This window comes from Muntiacus reevesi, chromosome 15, assembly GCF_963930625.1.
Source record: "Muntiacus reevesi chromosome 15, mMunRee1.1, whole genome shotgun sequence".
In the NCBI taxonomy this organism is placed as follows: Eukaryota; Metazoa; Chordata; class Mammalia; order Artiodactyla; family Cervidae; genus Muntiacus; species Muntiacus reevesi.
The window spans coordinates 31,371,764-31,394,395 of record NC_089263.1 but is presented as its reverse complement, the minus strand read 5'-3'; the positions used below and the strand labels follow the sequence as shown (position 1 = coordinate 31,394,395).

General features: G+C 40.3%; 1 protein-coding gene across 3 annotated transcripts in view; it reads right to left on the bottom strand.

Annotated features, from left to right (window-relative positions):
* SIN3A (SIN3 transcription regulator family member A) overlaps positions 1–22,632 on the bottom strand; it is a 71,952-nt gene that overhangs the window by 11,128 nt on the left and 38,192 nt on the right. For all 3 annotated transcript variants that reach the window (XM_065906794.1, XM_065906796.1, XM_065906795.1), the window contains exons 10-17: positions 22,059–22,177; positions 21,269–21,479; positions 20,846–20,962; positions 13,465–13,703; positions 11,975–12,158; positions 10,284–10,857; positions 7,927–8,096; positions 3,911–4,084 (exon numbers count right to left, since the gene is read on the bottom strand). In XM_065906794.1, coding sequence (XP_065762866.1) covers positions 3,911–4,084; positions 7,927–8,096; positions 10,284–10,857; positions 11,975–12,158; positions 13,465–13,703; positions 20,846–20,962; positions 21,269–21,479; positions 22,059–22,177 — 1,788 coding nt within the window. The remainder of the gene's footprint in view (positions 1–3,910; positions 4,085–7,926; positions 8,097–10,283; positions 10,858–11,974; positions 12,159–13,464; positions 13,704–20,845; positions 20,963–21,268; positions 21,480–22,058; positions 22,178–22,632) is intronic.

The following is a 22,632-nucleotide window of genomic DNA, read 5'->3' as shown; positions in this document are numbered from 1 at the left end:
GTTCTGGTTCACAGTTCTTCTAGAGCAGCCTTTAAAAACTCCTATTAGCTAAGAAATTTTTAAAAATGACAAGAACATAACATACACACATATAAACACAAACATAGTTACTTTCAAACTAGATTTGAAAACACCTGTTCCGAGGAGTTTGCTAAAACCTCCTGGACTCAGGATGAATGACCTAGAGTGTTAAGATCTGTCCTATGGCTGTAAGGAAGCCACCCTTCAAAGCAATACTGAGCAGAGCGTCCTCTGCACGCCTAAAGCTGACGTCGCTGTCACCCGAGGCTCCTCACCCATCTGACACGTACCTCGCTAGGTCTTTTACCATGTGCTCACCCCCACTCTGACCTCTGCAACCACCCCACGCCTTGACTAGCTGTATTATTAGACTGCCCACATCCATCACCCCAATTTGGTAACTGCCTCCAGTCGGAATTATGCCTCGATTCCTCCCCTTCTCCTTACTCAGTGCTACTAAACTGATCTTCCTGAAAGCTCCAATCCAGTGGGCTATTTAGTCCTTAAAAATGCCTCACTGCTCACCAACCACAGCAAAAGTCACACCTCGTCCTTACTATGGCTATGAAGATCCTCTGCCATTTGGACACAACCCTCCTCTCCTTTCTCTACATACCTCTCTTGCTTCATTCAGCTAACACAGTCAAGCCACTGAAAGTTTGTCATTTATCTGTCAGGGGTACACTCAGAAGAGAGCATGGTTTCTTGCTTGTGTGTGCATGCATGTGCGCATGTGCAGTCAATTGTGCTGACTCTTGCGACCCCATGGACTGCAGCCCACCAGGCTCCTCTGTCCGTGGAATTCTCCAGGAAAGACTATTGGAGTGGGTTCCCATGCCCTCCTCCAGGGGATCTTTCCAACCCAGGGATCAAATGTGCGTCTCTTACACCCCCTGCATTGGCAGGTTGGTGCTTTACCAGCTGAGCCACCGGGAAGCCCCAGTTTCTTGCCTGGAGGAGCTTAATTCAGTAAAGGAAAAGGAATACATACAAACAGCTATATTTACATTACAACAAAATAACTACAAAGGTACTATTCTAGAAACATGAGCAATATGCTATTCCCTGCTCAGTGAATTGAGAAAGATTCCACTTCACTGAAGTGACACTTAGCTGGGCCCTGAGAAACATGACAATGGGGAAGACCAACCAATTTCAGAGAAACCGTAACAAAGAAAATCAAACAAATAAATCATAACAAAAATATTTGAAAAAGTACATAAAAAGAACTACAATCCTGCTCCCCCAGAAACACTGAAGGATGTGAATGCGAGTACGCAATACACAGAAGAGGAAAAATGGGTGACAGTAGGAAACAGGGAAATATATTTTTCTAATCATCTAATTGTCAAAAATGAGCTTGATAATACTAAGTGTTATGGAGAAATAAATGCTCTTATCAAAGTACATACTGGTATACCCTGTCAATTTGGGAGAGAAATGAGAAAGTTTAAATTTTAAAACATGCATGGGCGTGCATGCTCAGTTGTGTCTGACTCTTTGCGACCCAGTAGAGTGAAGCCCACCAGGCTCTTCTGTCCATGGAATTTTTCAGCAAAGAATACTGGAATCGGTTGCCATTTCTTCCTCCAGGGAATCTTCCCAACCCAGGAACTAAACCTGTCTCCTGCAGCTTCTGCACTGTTGGGCGGATTCTTCACCACTGCACCAGGCTTCCCTGAGAGCTCAGTTGGGAAAGAATCCGCCTGCAATGCATGAAACCCTGGTTTGATTCCTGAGTTGGGAAGATTCCCTGGACAAGGGATAGGCTACCCACTCCGGTAGCCTAGTATTCTGGCCTAGAGAATTCTATGAACTGTATAGTCCAAAGAGTCGGACGCAACTGAGGGATTTTCACTTCACTTACCACTGCACCACCTAGGAAGCCCTAAAATATGCATACCTGACCCTTTTAACCCAGTAATTTCATTTCTATGTCTCTACCCTTAACACTACCACATGCACACAAGAATAAAAATTGTAAATGCTGTTCAATGAAGCACTATTTGAGATAGTAAAAACAGAAATAGCTTAAAAAGTTCACCCATAGGGGAATGGTATTTAAAAAAAAAACAAACACACACTATGGCACAGGAAATTCCCTGGTGGTCCAGTGGTTAGGACTCTGTGCTTTCACTGTTGGGGGCTCAAGTTTGAGCCATGGTAAGGGAGCTAATACCCTAAAAAAACAAACAAACCACAAAAAACTATGGTACATTCATAGTATTAAGTATGACACAGCAGCTAAAAAACACGAGCTATGTCTATATAAACCAAAATAGAGCAAATTCTAAGACATATTAAGTGGAAAAAAGCAAGATGTAAAGGACATAGTTTAATTCAAAAATTTATTTCTACATAAACACATATGTGTATGTAAGTGCATAGAAAAGGCTTTGAGTGGTTATGCGGAGAGTTAAACATGCCTAATTTTTAAAAAGCACTAGAGAATATGCCTAGAAAAAAATGAAGGGAGAGGAGGCTGGAGGTGGGACTGGGTAGGGGATTTGAGGGGCTACTTATGCTTAGCTTAATGCTTATACTATGGACTTTCATTCTCTATGTAAAACATTTTAAAGAAAAAGGTCACTGTGATGACCCACTACTCCTGGTTACCAAACCTTCTGTCCCCTCTGCTATTCTGACAAACGTGTTATCTACAAGGTGAGCCTAGCCATTCCTTCATAGGCCCTCACCACACAATCTATTAACTCACTGTAGGTGGGGGTGGTAATTCTGTCACCATGAAATAAGCACACATTAAACTCAAGATAAACATGTATAGATTTAAAACTATGAAAAGCTTAGGAACTCTCCTCTGTAGTGGGAAAGTCCTCAGGTAGTAGAGCATCACAAACTGTGACTGAACTAGAAAACGCGTTTCCAGGTCTTTGATTCTAAATTAAGCCTACAGTAGGTTGAAAGTAGAAGCACACACAGCTAAGCAAACAGTTTGAGGGTCAGATCATTAAAGTACACAGGACATGCTCACTGAGGTTAAACTTTTGTTTGGCTTAGCTCTCTCTGCTTGGCCAACTACAAACCATACTCTGGGCCACCTAAACCTGTCCTTACATTAATACATACAGGCTTTGTTCAACTATACATATTACACAGCTGCAATAGTAACACACATCATTTTGTGTCCTTTTATTTGCTTCATTATTTTTATTAACATATAATTAACTTTTAAAGAGCTGCAAAATATGCCATCTAGCAGTCACACAATAGGCTGCCATTAACCATTCCCATTAAGGGTTGGACATCTAGATTGTTCCCAGTTTCCAGCTATTTGCTTTTCTAATTAGCTATTATAATTGTGGAAAACTGGAAGCAACCTAAATGTCCAAATAGACAGGCATAATTTTCTATAAAATACTGAACAGTCATAAAAAGATGCTCAAGACCCAGAGGTGTTGCTAACTGAGCAAAATAAGTTACACAGAATGCTTTGCCCAGTATAATCTTTCAAAATATATACAAACACAGAAAAGTTTAGAAATGCCATCAACAATTATTTCTGGGGAAAACTGTAGACAACTAGTTTTTCTTTTCTCTACATTTCCTATCTTTTCTACAATGACTATGGATTACATTTTTAAACAATATTCACAAAGCATTTAATACATAAAAAAAAAGTTCAGAGAAAATGAAAATCATATATAAGAACTGATTTTTTTTTTAAAGGCAAGAAACAGACTGCCTACGAGACTTTACTTTTCCATTTTTTTTTATATTTCTTCTAATGAGTTCAAAGGAACTCCAAGGCATTCTCGGAGTGGAGACACTGGGTCGAAGCACCCTGGTACGGCTCTGACTTCTGCAGGGTAGAGTCCCAACAGTTTACACTGTCATCAGCATGTTCCCTGACTAAATGAGTAACTCTCACCTTAAAGCAATTTTCATCTGACATGAGCTGCTCAGCTTTCCGCTGATATGTTGACTCCAGGAGGCTCCTTGAAGTCTGTGTGTTCAGCTGGCCTCCTGTGGCCCCATTATTGTTTTCTGCCAGGTACAGGTCAGTCACTTGTACACAGATCTCATCACTCACGATATGCTGCAGCTGGAATCAAGCAAAGGCAAGTCATCAGGAACCAAAAATACAGTTTTACCCGTCATACACTCAGCCTTCCTTTGGTGATTCCAATCATTCAGTTAAAAAAAGGGTTTTTTTTTGTTGTTGAAAACTTTAGAAAATTAATCATATAAAATCACTATCTTATTATCTTAGAGAATAACCAAGACAAAATCTTCAACCATATCATTGGTCCACGAGTAAAATGTTCATGTATATTTAAGAGCAAAACCATAGGTAACTCAGGTTAATGTGCTACTTATTTAAAGTTCTAGCACTGGTCACTCGGTCGTGTCTGACTCTTTGTGGCCCCATGGACTGGAGCCCACCAGGCTCCTCTGTCCATGGAGTTCTCCAGGCAAGAATACTAGAGTGGATTGTCATTTCCTTCTCCAGGGGGATCTTCCCCACCCAGGGACTGAACCTGGGTCTGCCGCACTGCAGACAGATTCTTTACCAACTGAGCCACCAGGGAAGCCATTTAAAGTTCTAAGGTACTTAAAAAATTTTTTTACACTAAAGAAAATTTCTATGGCTTGCTAACCTTTATGGCACTTCTTTACCATTTATAATTTGCTTTCACACATATTCTCATTTGATCCACACCACTACCCTGGGAAGCAGTCTGGACAGGGGTGCCCTGTTATATATAAGAAAAATTTACATTTTAGACAAATTTACACCTGTGTGCTAAGGTGAAGAGAGGGAACTTAGAGAACCATGAAAACAAGATCCATTCCTATACTCAAAGCCCTGGTACAAAGTGAAATTCAATAGGCACTGAAGAAGCTGTTGCTGAATTAATTTGTCACTGGCACTCAGCTAAAGGAGCTGAGTCAGAATGAATATTCAAGTTTCTGGACCCCAGGCCAATATTCTTTCTAACACACTCCCTATTTTTCCACATCTGATAATAAAAGCATAGTATGTAAATTTTATGCAAATGAACTCATTTTCAATACATGTCAGTCATGATGGACTAATGGTAACTTCTGTGACTATCTTATTAAACTCTCTGATGACTAGCAAGTTGTTCAGTGATTCCATTCTTATAGGTCGTGACGATATCATCTATCATAAAATAAAAATTCCTTCAAATGAAATTTTACCCCTTAAAACGCCACAGGATGTGAAAAACAGATAAAGAAGAAAGCAAAACGTTAATTGCAATAACAGTTTATCTATTTTACTTTAAAATTCTCATAACCGCTAAGCCATTCTATTTTTAGGAAGATACACTCTTTTTGAAGCACTAGTAACTATGACAACTACTTATTTTTAACATTTGAAAAAGTCTTAAATGACAAGTATGTGTATTTGTAGATAAATGGACAAAATGTAAGGTCAGACGGTGAGTGACCCGATGGGTGGTAGAAAGGCCAGCAACTAAATTACAATTAGGCCATACAACAGCTTTTAATGTGACTGTTAAAATAATGCTTATAACTTGAAAATACAGTGGAAACCTTAAAACACAGTGTTTAAGAGAAAAAAGCAGTGTTAAAAAAAAAGTATACAAAGCATGGTCTCTACTATGTAGATACATCTTTATACTTTCCTGGTAAAGGTCACCGACTCCTTCCACACCCTCTTCTTGGATTTCTGGCCCCACCCAGTCTTTGGAAAGGGTAGCATTATAAATCTAGGCACAACTAGGCAACTCCCAACCCAATGCTAGGCTTGTCAGATTCTCTTTCCTACTAAACTGAAATGACACAATGAGTGTGTCTGGTAGACAGACATTTTACAGAGGAGCACCTGGATTGGAAAGGTTGGTAATATCAGCGCTGAAAACACTCAGGGGGCCAGATGTTCATCTGCAGAGAGAAGCATGAGGATGGGGGAGATGTCCAGAAAAGAGGCATGCCAGAGAGTTAACCTTCCCAGGCTAGTCCCTACCTGGTCTGGCCATACTTTCAGCCCCACACTAGACATTTGTGAGACTGCCTACTGTATTCTTGAGCAAACCCGTATTAAACTAGTCTGGAAAAGTAAGCTAAATATATGGTTTGACCCTGCAATGTATATTCCACCTCCAGTCAATAATGAACTCTGGGAGAACAGCAAAGGATTTAAGGAGAAATATTATGTCTCCAATTCAGGAGCTAAGCTGAGAAGCTTAAATGTACGTTTTTAAAACACTAGATTTGGATTTCCAGATACAATCTGTCTCCATAAAAAAAAGACTGGACCTTACTTATTACTGACTTAAATCATCACCAGGTGCTTCTAGTAAATGGACTAATCACTAATCTATTGTTTAAAAAACCAACTGTGGGCTTACAAAAAAAAAAAGCTGGTAGTATTGGATTTTTAAAGTTGAGCTGATAGTATGAAAGACTTTACTTCTAGCTACAGCAACAGCAAACTTGTGAAGAGAACATAAGCACATGTTATGGCAAGTGGACTCTCTTATATAAATTTAGGGAACATTAATAGGCATCAGTCTCTCAAAAATTATGACCATAGCTGATTACATCCATGTAAAGATTTCTGTCTTTCAACATAAAGACCCCTTAAGGGAAGGTCTAATAACTGCTTCAACTTGCAGCTCCCTCCCTGACAATTTTTGTTAAGATGCCAAGATTCAGTTATTCCTTGACTTTGAGTAGATCCTCCGTGAGGGGTGCAAAGCCACACATCCTTCTAAACTCAAGACAAAAGCAAGAGTACCTCACAAAGGATTCCTTTGTGATTTTACCTAAGGAAGGCACTTTCCACTTTAAAAGAAAAAAGTGGGACTTCCCTGGTGGGGCAGTGAATAGGAATCTGCCTGCCAACACAGGTGACACAGGTTCAATCCCTGGTCTGGGAAGATTCCATGTGCCTCAGAGCAACTAAACCCTTGTGCCCTAGAGTGCGTGCTCTGCAACAAGAGAAGCCTGATCACCGCAATGAATAGCAGCCCCCCGCTTGCCATAATGAAAGAAAGCTCATGTGCAGCAACAGAGACCCATTGCAACCAAAAATAAATAAATCCACTAATTAAAGAAAAAAAGAGCACTAACAGACTGATACCTTTAAGAACTTAGAACAAAAGGCAAAGGAATGGAAACCTATTACATGTTATTTGCTTTAAAATTATCATTGTTGTAAAGAACAACATATCTACAAACTCCCAGGGTACCCCAAGAATAAACCACAAAACCAACTACAAACCTAACTCAGAGGGGAGTCTCAGATAGTGAGGCAGACAGAGTATTATAAAAGATGTTATACAAAACCCTTCCTGTAAAAAGAACTTCAAATGTTAAATGAGGAAAGTCCATAGAATTACCAACACCTATTCAGACAGTAAAAAAAAATCCACCTGCAATGCAGGAGACCGGGTTTCGATCCCTGCGTCAGGAAATCCCCTGGAGAAGGAAATGGCAACCCACTCCAGTATTCTTGCCTGGAGAATTCGACGGACAGAGGAGCCTGGCAGGCCACAGTCCATGGGGTCACAGACTCAGACAGGACTGAGTGACTAATACTTCCACTTTTCAGAGAAGAGGAAACAGCTCACACCGGGTACTTGACATAGGGGCTGTGAAGGTAGGATGGGAGCTGGGGGCAAAACCTCACGGCTGAGGTAGGTTCCTCCTCCCAGGGCACACTAAGCAAAGCAGTCGATCACATGGCTGAAGCCCTTCCACTCCGTTAACAGGAGAAACGTGACATCACATTAACCTCTCCCTCCCCTCTACAGAACCGCGTGTTCGTTAACATTATCACATGAGAAAACTGCCTGCCCATTCCCCAAAGAAAACTTGCCCCGTCTCTTTCCTGACCCAGCTGCAGATGAGGACTGTCTCCCTCCCCAACCCTCGCCCGCACCACACCCTCACCTGTCTGACAATGCTCTGGATAAGTTTGTCCATGGTAAAGGCAATGTAGGCATGAATGGTGAACATCTCTCTCAGCGAATCTTCATACTGGGACGAGTCTATGTTGCCATCCAGCAGGCTCCGCACCATGTCCAGGAAAGCTGGGTAATAATCTTCTACATCAACGTCCACTGTGGGAAAGAGGGGAGAGGTGAGGCCTTACCCTGCTAAGAAAAGATGGAAGAGAGGGCAGGGCAAATCCCATAGCTGGCCTGAAAAGCACTGGACAGAACAAACCCTCAGTATTCAGTCTGCTGCAGACAGATGAGATCTGACAGGTGGCCACAACCCCAGCACTGTCGATCAAAGGAGAGTGACGCTGCAACTTCAACAGCGGCTTCTAACCCTCTGACTGACCAAAACACTTATTTACAGTGTGGCCTGGCAATGCGTGACAGGAAAGCAAAATATTCCAGGGAAGAAGTTTCTTCAAAAAGCTGTCAGCTCCCTGCTAGGAGAGGAGCCTGCAAAGGGAGTATCCCCCACATGGGTCACTTGCTCAAACAGCTATTTCAACGAAGCATAAAGGGATGAAGAGAAAAGACAGACAGAACCAAACACTAGCACTGAGTAACCTCTCAGGAACAGGAAACTAGGAGGGCAGATTAAATCCTTTATGAATAATGAAGTATCTGCATTTGTCAAAGTCCTTTTGTTTAAAAGTGGATTCCCAACATTGTACTTCACAAATTACATCAAATGATCTATACTTGCTGCATATGAATCACTTCAACCACCAGAGAGAAACCTTATCAGTTGTTACAGAGACATTTGGCAACTAATAGAGTGCACAAGGAAAGGTGAAAGGACTCTACCTTTAGCTTACTAAAATAAGACCTATTTACATGAAGCTGAAAAACTGGCAAATCTCATCTCCAGTGCTGGCAATTCAGACAGCAGTGCAAGGGGGCTACTGGTTATGTTGTTTCCTGATCTGGATGCACAGGTGTACTTGCTTTGTAAAAATCACTGAGTTACGTAATTCTGTATATGTGTTGTATTTCAACAAAAAATTCACTACAGTGAGAAAAAATTACAAAGAGAACTCTTTGTCTTTGACATTTAGCTACCTCTTTGCAAAGCTTGTACGGGGGGGAGAAACGCTCTGAGAGCAAGAGTTGAGTCCATTTCCATTTATTTGAAGTGTGACAGATTTATTTGAAGTGTGACAGATTCATTCAAGACAGGCAAAACAGGACAACTACTATTTAAGAGAAGCAACTGGCTTGAGTTTCCTGACAGAATATTACCTTGTTCAGATCCACAGCAGAGGCATGGGCTGTGCTATTACTGTAAAAAATGCTCTCACATCAGTATAAAACTGTGAGTTCTACTGGTGCAAACCACGTGAGCCATGATCAGTGGAGGCTTGGCACTATTACTGAAGAATGAACTGTTAGCCTCAAAAATCAGGTTAAGTCAACAGTCAAGCCAAGATCAGGTCATCTTTCTCGTTTCTACCCAAGCAGAGGGAATCGCCACACTGAAATCTAAAATATGTCTCTCTCAAGCTAGGATTAATCCAGATAAAGGCTTTTAGAATTAATTTCCAAGGTCATCAGCTCTCCAATAGATAGGTGGCCAGGGCTTCACATGGGCTTCTTACATTACTAACAGTTTTAAAATAAAGAGATAATTCACGCCAAAAGAGTGAATTTCATAAAGAACACACAAGAAGGTTTCACAGAAGAGCTTTGGCTAACAGTTTAAGTACCTAACTTACAACCTGAAGGGAGATCTAGAAGCAAGCAGCACAGAATCACATACAACATGTGGAGGCTTCCTTAACCTTATTTTCCTTTTTCTGAGTTTTCTATCTTCATTCCTGTTCTGCTGTCTCAAACCATCTCCTGAGTCCCCATCTCCTTTTTTGCAATTGTCTAAGGCACAAACAGTTGTTCTGTCATGGAGTGGAACCAACTATGAGGCTTCAGTCATTCTCTGTCCTTTCAAAGAGAGACCTCCCATTTGGGAAACTGACGACGGTAACTGACACCCACTTCCTTGGTGTCGGCAGTACCAGCTAGTAAAGATTTATGATCTAAGAAAGGCACAGGGTGCTTTGCGTATTTCCCCCAATTCTCCCAGCAGCCCCACAAGATAACAAGTAGCACCTCCAGTTTACAGATAAACAGGTTCAGAGAGTTTAAGTAAGGTCACACAACCAATAAATTGCAGGGCTAGGATTTGAACCCAGCCAGCCTCTAAGGACTGCCTGTGCTCTATGCATTAACATAAAAGAAAGCAGGCCTGAGTCTAACTAGGTCCTGCATCCCCGAGCTCTCACACCTTCTGCAGACCACAACCCTAGCACTCACTAGGTTCTTTGAGACGCAGCTGGATGGCAGGGCTGTCACTCTTGTCTCGCTTGATGCCCAGCACTTCCCGTTCCCACTCTCTTTCTCGGTTTTCTTCTTCAATTTGCCGTTCAGCTTGGGAACAGATCCGCAGCAGCCTCAAGCAGAGTATCTGGTGCAGCCGCATAAAGATATACCAGTTATTATTAACATAGAAGAGGTTGTACACTTCATCCATCCCTCTTAACTTCTGAGCTGCTGTGTTACTAAACAGTAGCTTGGACTTAGGGGGACTGCCCCCAACACCATTGTGCTTCTTAGCCGCCCCTGTGGCTTCATCTACATCCATCTCTTCTTCTTCCTCTTCCTCCACATCTGAGAGATCACCTCTCTGAGCAAAGAGCAGATCTGGAATAAAATGATGCATGATTTGCTTGATTTTATATTTGTCTTCCTTCTGAATGCCTGTCTGCCTCTTCACGTGGTGGATAATCAGAGCAGCAGCATCTTCCAGAATCTGTTTGTCTTCATAGGCAAGTGAAAGGTGTGGGCCAACAGGTACACCAGCGTTTTCTTCTGTAGCCTGCTCTTGCCTCTACCAGGAGAGAGAGAGACAAAGTATTATGTGACAGCTACAAAAGCAACAAACAGACCTCCGAGATTACGCCAGTAGTACATTCTATTAACCATAATGGCCACTATTTTCCAATCAAAAACTTCCAGAAACAAAAAGATAATGTGCAAGATGTGGTTTGATACCAAAATGACTGGAGGTACCATGACTGGCACCTCCCAGACACTGAGACTTTTAAAAGACAATAGGAAAGAAAGGGGACCATCTTCTAAAATTTTACATTAGTACTTATGGAGGATATGATACGAGGTTTAAATTTCTTTTAAAATACTTCTGGGAAAAAATAAATAAATAAAATAAAATACTTCTGGGAGTGAGGAAGGTGGCAGATATAACAAAACTGGCAAGACAGAGAGGAAATTAAATTTATGTCAGTTCATTTTACTGTTCTCTCCCTTTTCATGTATGCTTGATATTTTCATAATAAAGCTTAAAATTCAAGATCACACCACTTCTAGAAATTCTCAATCATACTCTATTTGTTTCTATCCATCCCCTAAGACTGTGAGCTCAAAGAAAGGAGGATTAATTTCTTATTCATCTCTGTATCCTAGCTCCCAGTACTCTACATAATCCTGAAGGATGCCGAATAAACAAGGATTAGAAAAAGTCTGGGGGCAATTCTCTGGCAGTCCAGTGGATAAGACTCCACGCTCTCGGTGCCAAAGGCCTGGGTTCAGTCCCTGGTGGGGAAACTTAAATCCCACAAGCCACACAGCATGGTCAAAAACAAAGAAAGAAAGAGTATGGGGATTGAAGATAGTATTTTAAGTTGTGGAAAGTTGAGATAGGCTACAAGAAGGAATATAAGGTACTGCTGGAAGGAAATATGGAGAGAAGTGGAAGAGGGTGGCAGTGGGCATGAACTATAACCAGGATGGAAAACTAGAAAACCAGTAAAACAGCTTAGTGAGCCTTAGATTTAAAATGGCAGAAGAACTGGGAATAGAAGTCTATCCTATGAAGCAACAAACCTTGGAGGGTCTCATGCTCATATAACAAAGATAATTTGCAGGAGTCAAAGCTATGCTGAGCATATACTGGAGACTTCTCACAAATGTTGAGACCCCCAACTCACCTCATCATAGATACTCTCAATCTCGTTGAGTAAGCTCTTGGACCTTAGGACCTTGGTGTCATTTTGTTTAAAGTTGATGCCTTGGTGGTCCAGAGATTTCAAGTAGTATTTCTCATTTTGCTCTCTCCACACCTTGTTAAAGCCTCTCTGAGCTTCTCGCCATTCTTCCTCTTTCATCTTCAACCTAGCAGGGTAGAGGGTGGAAAAAGACAGACACGGGAGTCCAGAGGAGGGAGTTTTAAGGCAAGGAGTCATATTAGAATCGCAGACTGGAATCATGACTCTGCCACACTAGCCATGTAAGACTGCTTCCTTATCCGTAAAAAGGAAGAAATATGTCAGGTTTACTTTATTTCAAAGGTCAAAAGGTATAGCAGATCTGTCAAATCTGTTGGCAACTTTGGGGTAAATTTATTCAAACTAGTCAATCTCTGATACATGAGAAAACTACTCATTCAGGACTTACTATGGGGAAGTAATTTATTCCAAAGTCAGAAATCTTGCTAAGAACAGTTATTTCTCAAACAACATTCCACAGAATACCCTAGAAAAGTAGATTCTCTTCCTTGGCCAGTTAAAACAAAGTGAAACAAGTTTTTTTACTATAGGACTTCTGAGAATGTTTATTATGCTAATGTAAATGCAAATGTCCAAGAGCAGAGAACTTGTATAACAATGCTCCTCTGGACTGAGGTTGGAAGTTCCAATGAAAACAACTGACTCTGATCCTCTGGAAGAGAGGAGAATAAAATCAAAACCAGCACTAGAACTGAAGGATATCCTCCACCTCGAAGACAAAAGTTAAATGCCACTGGCAGGAAGACAAACACCTTCTGCCAGCTCTTGAGAGGAAGACTGGGGAGGAACAAGAAAATCTGGGCATGTGTCAACTGTGCAGTGGATAAGTTTTCACCAGGTGATACAGAGGGAGGACCAGATTTATAGTAGAGCACAGATCGCCACGGACTTCGAGGAGCCTGGGGCTCAGCCCTAGCCCCCTCCTTGATACCTACAGCCTTATTTAGGTGGGTTCAACGGCCCCTCTATACCTTGGTTTGAAGGTTGGTTAAGAGAAAGAAGACATTCTTGGATTTTTATGGGATGCTAAGGCTTTTTAAGTAACATGCCAATTTTATAGAGACAAAGTGATTTTTCTTATTAAAAAACAGAAGATGTGAACATCAGTTAGTACTGAGTAGCAAGAACATGGGTGGCTGTTTTCTTCTTTGTTCTCTATTTTAAAATATCCCCCTAAACACACAGAGCATTCCAGTGTGGACTGGAAAGGTTTGTTCTCTGCTGTTGGTGACACAGAACCCCATCATGAAGCTCCACTATCCCACACTATTCACCTGACTTCCTACAGCCGAGGTTGGGAAGAAATGGAGGTCTCATGGAATAACTGGGCCGAAAAGGAGAACCTTTTTTAATGGGGCACTAAATCTGTTGAGAAACACACTAAAACATGAAGGGCATGTGCACTCAGGTACCTTTTAAGGACAATTGGGACGGCAATGGAAGGATTCTTTCTCAGACCATCAATGATGTCAGCTGCTTTGTCAGCATATATCCTTTGGAGTGCTTTTCGGTGGATGACTTCCGATGTGCCCCCGAGGGTGTTGTCCAAGCGAAATTTGGCTTGTTCTTCAGCAGACAAGCGGGAAAGTTTCTTCTGTATTGCTTCCAGAACCCGGATAGTTGCCAGATTGGTCTCTAAAACCACATCAAGCTAAAAAGAAAAAAAAAAAAAAAAGACAAAGGATGCTCAGGACCCAAACCAGAACAGAATAGCTGTCCGGAGTAGAAGGTGGAAGTCAAACTTCCTGGATTTGAATCTGGGCTCTGCCATACCATGGCCAAATAAAACTGTTAGCTTATCAGTAAAACAGAATACCACCACCTATTCTCACAAGGTTGTGTTCTGGATTTAACAATACAACCCACATAAAGGATTCAGCACAATACCAGATACACAGCAAACATCCAAACCCTGAATATTCATTGAAAGGACTGATGATGAAACTGAAGCTCTAAAACTTTGGCCACCTGATGCGAAGAGCTGACTCACTGGAAAAGACTCTGATGCTGGGAAACATTGAGAGCAGGAGAAAGGGGGCAACAGAGAATGAGATGGTTGGATGGCATCACCGACTCAATGGACATGAATTTGAGCAAATTCAGGGAGATAAGTGAAGGACAGGGAAGCCTGATGTGCTGCAGTCCACAGGCTCGCAAAGAGTCGTCTTAGCAACAGAACAACAACAACAAAGAAGTAGTTAATACTTCTAGCACCACCAATGTGGTTTATTGAGGACTACTGGCCCCCACGCCAGAGGGACCTAAGAGGAGGCAACCTTACTGGCACTTTTCCCTGAACTTTTGTGAATTACTCAGATCTGTTACAAACAATAACAATCACTACCACCAAATCCCGAGAAGACCATTCAAGATAGTAAATCAATCTCATGAGCAAAGTTTTTCAGAGTAACTTAAAATGTTTAAATGTTCAATGTCTTGTTCCACATCTACTAATAATAAGAGCATTCCTGGAGGGCTTCAATGTTGTATCTGTGCATAACCATTTAAATTCTGAATATTCCCTAACCTGGTTAAAGACATGACTAGCAACCTTGAGTTACCTTTTTTCCAAAAATTTTCTAGATGAGAAACAGAAAATAAAGGAAATGAACAGTCTCAAGGGTCTATGACTCTGTATAAGTGTTTCCTAATTTTCTAGTTTGAGGACTATGGTAGTCGTTTTGTCAAAAATTTTAATGCCCCCTTTCCCCACTGATGATAAATGATGGCTTGGATTTCCTGGCTGCCTTGAGATTAGCTAGGGCCATGTAACTAGTTCTGGCCTATGAGCTGTTAACAGATGAGTTAAAGTAACATCCACTACTTCTAGGCTAGAACATTTAAGGGTGCAAGATCCATCTGAGCTCTTCCCCTAGTCACTGGCACTGTTCATGATGGTGGCACTCTGCCAGCCCAGGCCCCCAAGCAATTCTGATGAACGGAATCTTCGGCTGAACATCAATGCGCATGCAGTATGACAAGGAAATAAATCTGTCTTTTTCAAGTCAATGGGATTTAGGGGTTGACTGTATTGCAGGAATATTAACCAATCCTGATGTACAAAGGATTCAAATTAGTCTACCCCATCCAATCCTCAGCATGTACATGTGCATACACAAACACATTTCTTTCATCTTCACTACTGCAATAACAAGCAGGAAATGAGGCTGATGCCTCTCCTCTGCAGGCATACTAGTTGAGAATAAGAATATCCTGTCAAAAACAGGCGTCAATCTCTGCTAACACATCATTGAAACTGACTAAACATAGGTTAAAAAAAAGAAATGCTTTCTTCAGCTTGATAAAACTTTCCATAGAAGTTAACATCTGTCACGGCTGAGTTTTCTGCAAATGGTTGAAGCTCCTCATAAACACTGGGGCCCAGCGGACCAACCAACATGTGGCTCTTCATTCAAAACATGCCAGAAGCAGGGGAAGCAAGTGTGAAGGGGGATAACTGGCAGAGAGCTAAATCAGTATGGGTTAAAAAAGAAGCAAGACATCTCCCATCCATAGGAAGAGCAGGGACAGTCGGTTTTATATAATAAATATGTTAAAAAGAAGGCATGTAATTTTCCTTCTCTAGACACATTTAACATTCCCTTTTTGTTGATATCAGCAAACCAGACACTGGGAACTGAGTCTGTTTCCAGTACTTCCCACTCCTGGTATCAGGGCTCTCGACCAGCTCGTTTCTTCACTCCAGCTCTTCCCTTCCCAACTACTTTAAAATGAAGTCCCTACCTCAACTTTCTTTCAAAAGGAGACAAATCAACACCAGAAATATGACAGAAGAGTTCCAGTTCTCACAGGAGCACTGGTTTGCTAACCATGTTAGTAAGATACCTGCTAAAAATAATATACACTTTAAGATAAGTAATTTAAAATAGCTACAAAAAAGCCCACTAGGTCTTAAGATACTGATTTTAAATACTACATAGGACACAATAACCTTTAAAATGCCATTAAAAATTCAAAGGAAACAAATACTAAAAGCAGCAAGGGAGAAACAACAAATAACACACAAAGGGATTCCTATAAGGATAACAGCTGATCTATCAATAGAAACCCTCCAGGCCAGAAGGGAATGGCAGGACATACTGAAAGTAATGAAAGAGAATAACCTACAACCTAGATTACTGTACCCAGCAAGGATCTCATTCAGATATGAAGGAGAATTCAAAAGCTTTACAGACAAGCAAAAGCTGAGAGAATTCAGCACCACCAAACCAGCTCTTCAACAAATGCTAAAGGATCTTCTCTAGACAGGAAATGCAGAAAGGTTGTATAAACGTGAACCCAAAACAACAAAGTAAATGACAACGGGACCACACCTATCAATAATTACCTTAAATGTAAATGGGTTGAATGCCCCAACCAAAAGACAAAGATTGGCTGAATGGATACAAAAACAAGACCCCTATATATGCTGTCTACAAGAGACCCACCTCAAAACAAGGGACACATACAGACTCAAAGTGAAGGGCTGGAAAAAAATATTTCACGCAAACGGAGACCAAAAGAAAGCAGGAGTCGCAATACTCATATCAGATAAAATAGACTTTCAAATAAAGGATGTGAAAAGAGACAAAGAAGGTCACTACATAATGATCAAAGGATCAATCCAAGAAGAAGATATAACAATTATAAATATATATGCACCCAACATAGGAGCACCGCAATATGTACGGCAAACACTAACGAGTATGAAAGAGGAAATTAATAATAACACAATAATAGTGGGAGACTTTAATACCCCACTCACAACCATGGATAGATCAACTAAACAGAAAATCAACAAGGAAACACAAACCTTAAATGATACAATGGACCAGCTAGACCTAATTGATATCTATAGGACATTTCACCCCAAAACAATTAACTTCACCTTTTTCTCAAGTGCACACGGAACCTTCTCCAGAATAGATCACATCCTGGGCCATAAATCTGGTCTTGGAAAATTCAAAAAAATTGAAATCATTCCAGTCATCTTTTCTGACCACAGTGCAGTAAGATTAGATCTCAATTACAGGAAAAAAATTGTTAAAAATTCCAACATATGGAGGCTAAATAACACGCTTCTGAATAACCAACAAATCATAGAAGAAATCAAAAAAGAAATCAAAGTATGTATAGAAATAAATGAAAATGAAAACACAACAACCCAAAACCTATGGGACACTGTAAAAGCAGTGCTAAGGGGAAGGTTCATAGCATTACAGGCACACATCAAGAAACAAGAAAAAAGCCAAATAAATAACCTAACTCTACACCTAAAACAATTAGAGAAGGAAGAAATGAAGAACCCCAGGGTTAGCAGAAGGAAAGAAATCTTAAAAATTAGGGCAGAAATAAATGCAAAAGAAACTAAAGAGACCATAGCAAAAATCAACAAAGCTAAAAGCTGGTTTTTTGAAAAAATAAACAAAATTGACAAACCATTAGCAAGACTCATTAAGAAACAAAGAGAGAAGAACCAAATTAACAAAATAAGAAATGAAAAGGGTGAGATCACAACAGACAACACTGAAATACAAAGGATCATAAGAGACTACTACCAGCAGCTCTATGCCAATAAAATGGACAACTTGGATGAAATGGACAAATTCTTAGAAAAGTATAACTTTCCAAAACTGAACCAGGAAGAAATAGAAGATCTTAACAGAGCCATCACAAGCAAGGAAATCGAAACTGTAATCAGAAATCTTCCAGCAAACAAAAGCCCAGGACCAGATGGCTTCACAGCTGAATTCTACCAAAAATTTAGAGAAGAGCTAACACCTATCTTACTCAAACTCTTCCAGAAAATTGCAGAAGAAGGTAAACTTCCAAACTCATTCTATGAGGCCACCATCACCCTAATTCCAAAACCAGACAAAGATGCCACAAAAAAAGAAAACTACAGGCCAATATCACTGATGAACATAGATGCAAAAATCCTTAACAAAATTCTAGCAAACAGAATCCAACAACATATTAAAAAAATCATACACCATGACCAAGTGGGCTTTATCCCAGGAATGCAAGGATTCTTTAATATCCGCAAATCGATCAACGTAATACACCACATTAACAAATTGAAAGATAAAAAACATATGATTATCTCAATAGATGCAGAGAAAGCCTTTGACAAAATTCAACACTCATTTATGATTAAAACTCTCCAGAAAGCAGGAATAGAAGGAACATACCTCAACATAATAAAAGCTATATATGACAAACCCACAGCAAGCATCACCCTCAATGGTGAAAAATTGAAAGCATTTCCTCTGAAATCAGGAACAAGACAAGGATGCCCACTCTCACCACTACTATTCAACATAGTGTTGGAAGTTTTGGCCACAGCAATCAGAGCAGAAAAAGACATAAAAGGAATCCAGATAGGAAAAGAAGAAGTGAAACTCTCGCTGTTTGCAGATGACATGATCCTCTACATAGAAAACCCTAAAGACTCTACCAGAAAATTACTAGAGCTAATTAATGAATATAGTAAAGTTGCAGGATATAAAATTAACACACAGAAATCCCTTGCATTCCTATACACTAACAATGAAAAAACAGAAAGAGAAATTAAGGAAACAATACCATTCACCATTGCAACAAAAAGAATAAAATACTTAGGAGTATATCTACCTAAAGAAACAAAAGACCTATACATAGAAAACTATAAAACACTGATGAAAGAAATCAAAGAGGACACAAACAGTTGGAGAAACATACCGTGTTCATGGATTGGAAGAATCAATATTGTCAAAATGGCTATTCTACCCAAAGCAATCTATAGATTCAATGCAATCCCTATCAAGCTACCAACGGTATTTTTCACAGAATTAGAACAAATAATTTCACAATTTGTATGGAAATACAAAAAACCGCGAATAGCCAAAGTAATCTTGAGAAAGAAGAATGGAACTGGAGGAATCAACCTGCCTGACTTCAGACTCTACTACAAAGCCACAGTCATCAAGACAGTATGGTACTGGCACAAAGACAGAAATATAGATCAATGGAACAGAATAGAAAGCCCAGAGATAAATCCACGAACCTATGGACAGCTTATCTTTGACAAAGGAGGCAAGGATATACAATGGAAAAAAGACAATCTCTTTAACAAGTGGTGCTGGGAAAACTGGTTAACCACTTGTAAAAGAATGAAACTAGAACACTTCCTAACACCATACACAAAAATAAACTCAAAATGGATTAAAGATCTAAATGTAAGACCAGAAACTATAAAACTCCTAGAGGAGAACATAGGCAAAACACTCTCCGACATAAATCACAGCAAGATCTTCTATGACCCACCTCCCAGAATATTGGAAATAAAAGCAAAAATAAACAAATGGGACTTAATGAAAATTAAAAGCTTTTGCACAACAAAGGAAACTATAAGTAAGGTGAAAAGACAGCCCTCAGATTGGGAGAAAATAATAACAAATGAGGAAACAGACAAAGGATTAATCTCAAAAATATACAAGCAACTCCTGAAGCTCAATTCCAGAAAAATAAACGACCCAATCAAAAAATGGGCCAAAGAACTAAACAGACATTTCTCCAAAGAAGACATACAGATGGCTAACAAACACATGAAAAGATGCTCAACATCACTCATCATCAGAGAAATGCAAATCAAAACCACAATGAGGTACCATTACACGCCAGTCAGGATGGCTGCTATCCAAAAGTCTACAAGCAATAAATGCTGGAGAGGGTGTGGAGAAAAAGGAACCCTCTTACACTGTTGGTGGGAATGCAAACTAGTACAGCCACTATGGAAAACAGTGTGGAGATTTCTTAAAAAACTGGAAATAGAACTGCCATATGACCCAGCAATACCACTTCTGGGCATACACACTGAGGAATCCAGATCTGAAAGAGACACGTGCACCCCAATGTTCATCGCAGCACTGTTTATAATAGCCAGGACATGGAAGCAACCTAGATGCCCATCAGCAGATGAATGGATAAGGAAGCTGTGGTACATATACACCATGGAATATTACTCAGCCGTTAAAAAGAATTCATTTGAATCAGTTCTAATGAGATGGATGAAACTGGAGCCCATTATACAGAGTGAAGTAAGTCAGAAAGATAAAGAACATTACAGTATACTAACACATATATACGGAATTTAGATAGATGGTGGCGATAACCCTATATGCAAAACAGAAAAAGAGACACAGAAATACAGAACAGACTTTTGAACTCTGGGGGAGAACGTGAGGGTGGGATGTTTTGAAAGAACAGCATGTATATTATCTATGGTGAAACGGACCACCAGCCCAGGTGGGATACATGAGTCAGGTGCTCGGGCCTGGTGCACTGGGAGGACCCTGAGGAGTCGGGTGGGGAGGGAGGTGGGAGGGGGGATCGGGATGGGGAATACATGTAACTATATGGCTGATTCATGTCAATGTATGACAAAACCCACTGAAATGTTGTAAAGTGATTGGCCTCCAACTAATAAAATAATATTAAAAAAAAAAAAAAAAAAAAAAAAAAAATTCAAAGGAGTATTATTCAGCAAATGGAGTAAAAATCCCATTATTTATATTTTAATTTCAGTTAAAAGGGCTAAAGTGGCCTAGATAAGTCACATTTGTCATGAAAATATTACTAACATATCTGACAAAGTCATAAAACATGGTAAATACAACAAGCATTTACCACAGAAGAAAATGAGCCTCTTGCTCTTTGGTCTTAAAAGCCAGTCCTCTCAGGTTGGTATTTAAGATATCCTGTCTTTCCGAATCTCTCATTTCCCCAAACTTCAAATGATAAAGGAGCTTGTACCTCAAAACGTTCATCTTCACAACGATAGATATGTTCTTCATACTGCGTTTTCTTGGAACTAACAAAAGTGGAGTCCTCAGACCAGGATGGGAAGGAAACCCAGGTATCATTTAAAACCTTTGGGTAAAAGAAGATCAATTGAAACAAAAGTGTAACAAAGTTTTCTGGTGATTAGGCTTTCTCAATTAAAAAAGAAAACTTTAGGGGAGGGAAGAAACAGTTAACATTAAAAGTTTCACCTGTAGCAAGTTTAAAAAGGTAGTTAAAAAAAGGTTCTCAATATAAGTACAAAACATTTTCTTTTGAAAAAAGACAGAAAAGGATTTTGATTTCCTGGTTTGTATGCATCCTCCATTCCAGGTACTACTCCCTTCTGGAGGAAGCTGAGGACTCAGGGCTGATACCTTCCCTGGAAGGCCTTACCTCTTTACAGAGAGGAGTCCGTCCCGTACACTTGGGCTGCTGGTAACTCTTTGGTAGGGCTCGATAGCTGGAGCCCAACCGTTTACATGAGGCATAATCTATCTCCATGGCAATGCCCTCTGTGGCCCGTTCCTTTGGAAAGGTTTCCAGATGTACAGACTCCTTATAGCCCAGGAAGTTTTTAAACCAATTAAACAATTCTGGGAATTTCCTAAAGAATCAAACCAAAAACTAGTGAGCAAGTAGAAGCATTATGCAGTAACGCTGAGGTGTGACTACCATTTGATGTAGTCAGAACTCTGCTATCTCTGGACAAATCCCAGTGACAATTATCACTTCTTACCTAAGAAGTACTGCTTTTAAATACCTGGCTTCTCCTTTTCTTACAGAGTGCTCTAAGATCAGTTAAGGCAGTGACGCAAGAACTGTACAGAAACAAGGCGAGAACCAGCCATCCTTCTAATCAAGAATATTGTTTCAAAGTTCAGATAATTCTTTGGTTGTCAAAGTCAAGATTCTAGAACCCTGGAAGAGACTGGTCTATGTAAAACATCCAACATTGGTCAGGGGATCAGGAGACCACTAGTCTTGGCCAACGCGCCATCTGCCAATTTTTTCATTTCCAAAGTTGAACTAGAAGACTTTGCAGAGGACTCTCTTAGCACTAACATTTTATGAGTCAACTGACCCACCACAATCAAATTAATTTTGTCCATCATCTACTCCCACAAACTAAGTTTTATTTCACCTCCATATCATGCATCAGGGCCAAGCTCCTGATTCCACTTACCCCAGGAATGGAGAGACTAACTGAACAAGCTCTGCCCGAGAGATCACCTCCTGGTTAAAGATAACAAGACAGCGCAGGAAATTTTCATAGGCCTCTGCACTCCGCAGAGCCTTTCGGACCTTATGGAGACAACCGAAAGAAAAATAATTAAGTGAGAAATCAAGAGATCCTGGATCGCTTTTAAAAGCCTAGGGAAACTTGAACTGTTATCTGACGATATTAAGAACCAATTTTGGTTTTTTTAGATGTATTAATGCTTATGTTTGAAAAAAGGAGTCATTTAAAAAGGAAACTTAGGGACTTTCCTGGTGGTCCAGTGGCTAAGACTCTGTGCTCCCAATGAAGGAAGACCAGGTTCGATTCCTGATCAGGGAACTAGATCCCATGTGCCACAACTAAGACCAGGTGCAGCCAAATAAACAAATATTTAAAAAAGAAAACTTAGTAAAATACTTATGGGTGAAACAATATATTATCTGAGACTTGTCTCCAAATAACCTGGGGTAGGTGAGAGTGCACGTGAAACAAGCACACCAGCTAGGAGCTGAGACCTGCTGAGGCTGGACGACCGGTC